Source organism: Microtus ochrogaster, chromosome 1 (genome assembly GCF_000317375.1).
Source record: "Microtus ochrogaster isolate Prairie Vole_2 chromosome 1, MicOch1.0, whole genome shotgun sequence".
Lineage (NCBI taxonomy): Eukaryota > Metazoa > Chordata > Mammalia > Rodentia > Cricetidae > Microtus > Microtus ochrogaster.
This window is the reverse complement of record NC_022009.1, coordinates 54,824,900-54,827,443: the sequence shown is the minus strand read 5'-3', so window position 1 is coordinate 54,827,443 and position 2,544 is coordinate 54,824,900. Positions and strand designations below refer to the sequence as shown.

The 2,544-nt window shown below is 43.6% G+C and overlaps 1 protein-coding gene across 2 annotated transcripts in view; it reads left to right on the top strand.

Annotated features, from left to right (window-relative positions):
• Positions 1 to 404: 404 nt before the first annotated feature.
• Positions 405 to 2,544, top strand: part of Gemin2 (gem nuclear organelle associated protein 2) — a 15,241-nt gene continuing 13,101 nt past the window's right edge. The window contains exons 1-2 of one of the 2 annotated variants that reach the window (XM_005343699.3): positions 405 to 590; positions 946 to 1,030. In XM_005343699.3, coding sequence (XP_005343756.1) covers positions 454 to 590; positions 946 to 1,030 — 222 coding nt within the window. In that variant the 5' untranslated portion in view covers positions 405 to 453. The remainder of the gene's footprint in view (positions 591 to 945; positions 1,031 to 2,544) is intronic. The other variant, XM_005343698.3, reaches the window with a different exon arrangement.

Sequence of the window (2,544 nt, the reverse complement as noted above, 5' to 3'; positions counted from 1 at the left end):
GCTCTCCATCCTTCTACTTTGTGTCAGTTTCTTCCCCCGCAAAGCCGGAAAGGCACCACCCTCGTCAAAGGATTGTTAAGATTTAGATGAATGTAATGTGCTTCAACCAGTGGTTGAATTCTTTAGGACTCTAAAAATGATCAGATGATCAGTACAGCATTAATTTAGACACTATTCAATGCTATAAAAGTTCATCCTCGGTCCCAGCTCCCTACCCAAGCTTCATAAGAGAAAATGGAACTAGGTTTTTTTTTTTTAAAAAAAAAAAACAAAACCTAGAAATTCTTTCGGAACCACTTCCGTTAGCTTCATTTCACCGCCGGAGCCATAAACTTGATGCAACCAGCAGGTTTGCGCGGCTCCGCCCCCCCTAGGCTCGTCCGCGCCCCAGAGGTCGCAGGAGCTCAGCATCAGCTGAGCGCAGGCGCAATAGTCTTGGCGGGTTTGACTACCATGGCGTGGGTTCAGGCCGAGTCTGCGGTGGAAGAGTTGATGCCACGGTTGTTACCTGTGGAGCCCTGTGACTTGACGGAAGGTTTCGATCCCTCGGTGCCCCCCAGGACGCCGCAGGAATACCTGAGAAGGGTGCAGTGAGTGATGTTGCCCTGCGCGAGTGGGCACAGACCTGGTGTCGCGCTTGACCCGCAGTGTGCGACAGAGTCCCTTCTCTGTTTGGGTTCCTGTCTTGGGCGGTCTGGGAAGTTTAAGATCCCTGTATATACAACCTACCGTGGGCAAATATGCCTTGAATTTGATTGCACGTTAAAAGGTGTGCTCTTAAATCTCTTTGCCTTTAATTTAGGCAGTGTCAGGCGTTTTGTTCTTTTGTTGGGAGTCTGAATTTTATTTGCGATTTCATAATGAAGTAACATGCATCTATTGCACTGCACACGAGACACGAGCAAAGAGCAATAATAATAAGTTTCATACATGTACTGCTTGTAGGATCGAAGCGGCTCAGTGTCCAGATGTTGTGGTAGCCCAAATTGATCCAAAGAAGTTGAAGAGGAAACAAAGTGTGAATATTTCTGTGAGTTTTACTAACCAAATGGGACTCTTCTAACCACACAAAATCAAATGACTGAAGATTTTTTTTTCTTTTTTCTTTTTTTGGTTTTTCGAGACAGGGTTTCTCTGTGGCTTTGGAGCCTGTCCTGGAACTAGCTCTGTAGACCAGCCTGGTCTCGAACTCACAGAGATCCGCCTGCCTCTGCCTCCCGAGACAGTTAAGGCTTCACAAAGAAACCCTGTCTCGCAAAACCAAAAAAAAAAAAAAAAAAAAAGAAGAAAAAAAATGAAAAAATAATAAATTAGTTACGGTGTGTAGGGTAAGGTTAGATTGCTCCCTACAAACTTAGACATCACTTGCAGGCTCACAAATTTTGGTTTGGATGCCAGCCTGCATTATGAGACCGCTCTGAAATTGTAAATGTGTGTGTCATTTAAAAGATTACATACACACACCTCAAAAAAATACTTCAATTGTTTACTAATGCAGACCTTTACAAGTAAAATATGAAGGAATGTTTTACTGGCTATACCTTTATAGTTATTATCAAACTGGTGCTTGGTGCACATTCTCCATTTGACCTGGTATTTTCTCAAAACGGAAACACAAATGTCATAGCATCTTTCTGTCCTTCCCGTGCAGACTCTGGTCTTTATTCGTTTGCTTATCCTGCACACTTTTTATTAAGCAGTTAGGTTGCGCTGGATACTAGGAACACAGCAGAAGATAATAGAGGAAAGGTGTCTACAGAGCAGGCATGTTATTAAACACTTGTAATCCCAACAGTTGGAGGTAGAGACAAGAGTGTTGGGAGGTCTAGGTAATTTTCTATTATATAGAGGGTTTCAGGCTAGCTTGGAATATATAAGACCCTCATCTCAGAAGGAAAGAATGAGGGAAGTCCCTATGCCTGTACAGTAACAGTTTCCTAAAGGACACAGAAAATAACCAAATAATTATGCCATCTGGTCATTGCATGAAGAAAATGAACAGCACTCAATTAATAAAATGACGATGGCACAGTGGTTAAAAGCCCTGGATGTTCTTCCAGAGGATGCAGGTTCCAGTCCCAGCACCCACGTGACTACTCACTACTATCACTAAGCTCTAGTTCCAGGGGCTCTGATGCACTCGTTTCACCCCTTCAGGTACCAGACCTATACATAGTACACAGATATGCATGCAGACAAAACATGCACACAAAATAAATGAAACTTTTTAGTTAAAAATCTCTCAGCACTAGAGAGACAGGCTGGCAGACCTCTGTGAAGTTCAAGGCTAGCCCAGTGTACACAGTGATTTCCAGGACAACCGAGGCCATGAAGGGAAACCTTATCTCAGAAAAATGGAGGGGGGAGGTGGGCGGTTGCTGAGATCAAGTATTTTTTTTGTTTGTTTTGTTTTTTTAATTTTTGAGACAGGGTTTCTCCGTAGCTTTTTGTTCCTGTCCTGGAACTAGCTCTTGTAGACCAGGCTGGCCTCGAACTCACAGAGATCCACCTGCCTCTGCCTCCTGAGTGCTGGGATTAAAGGTG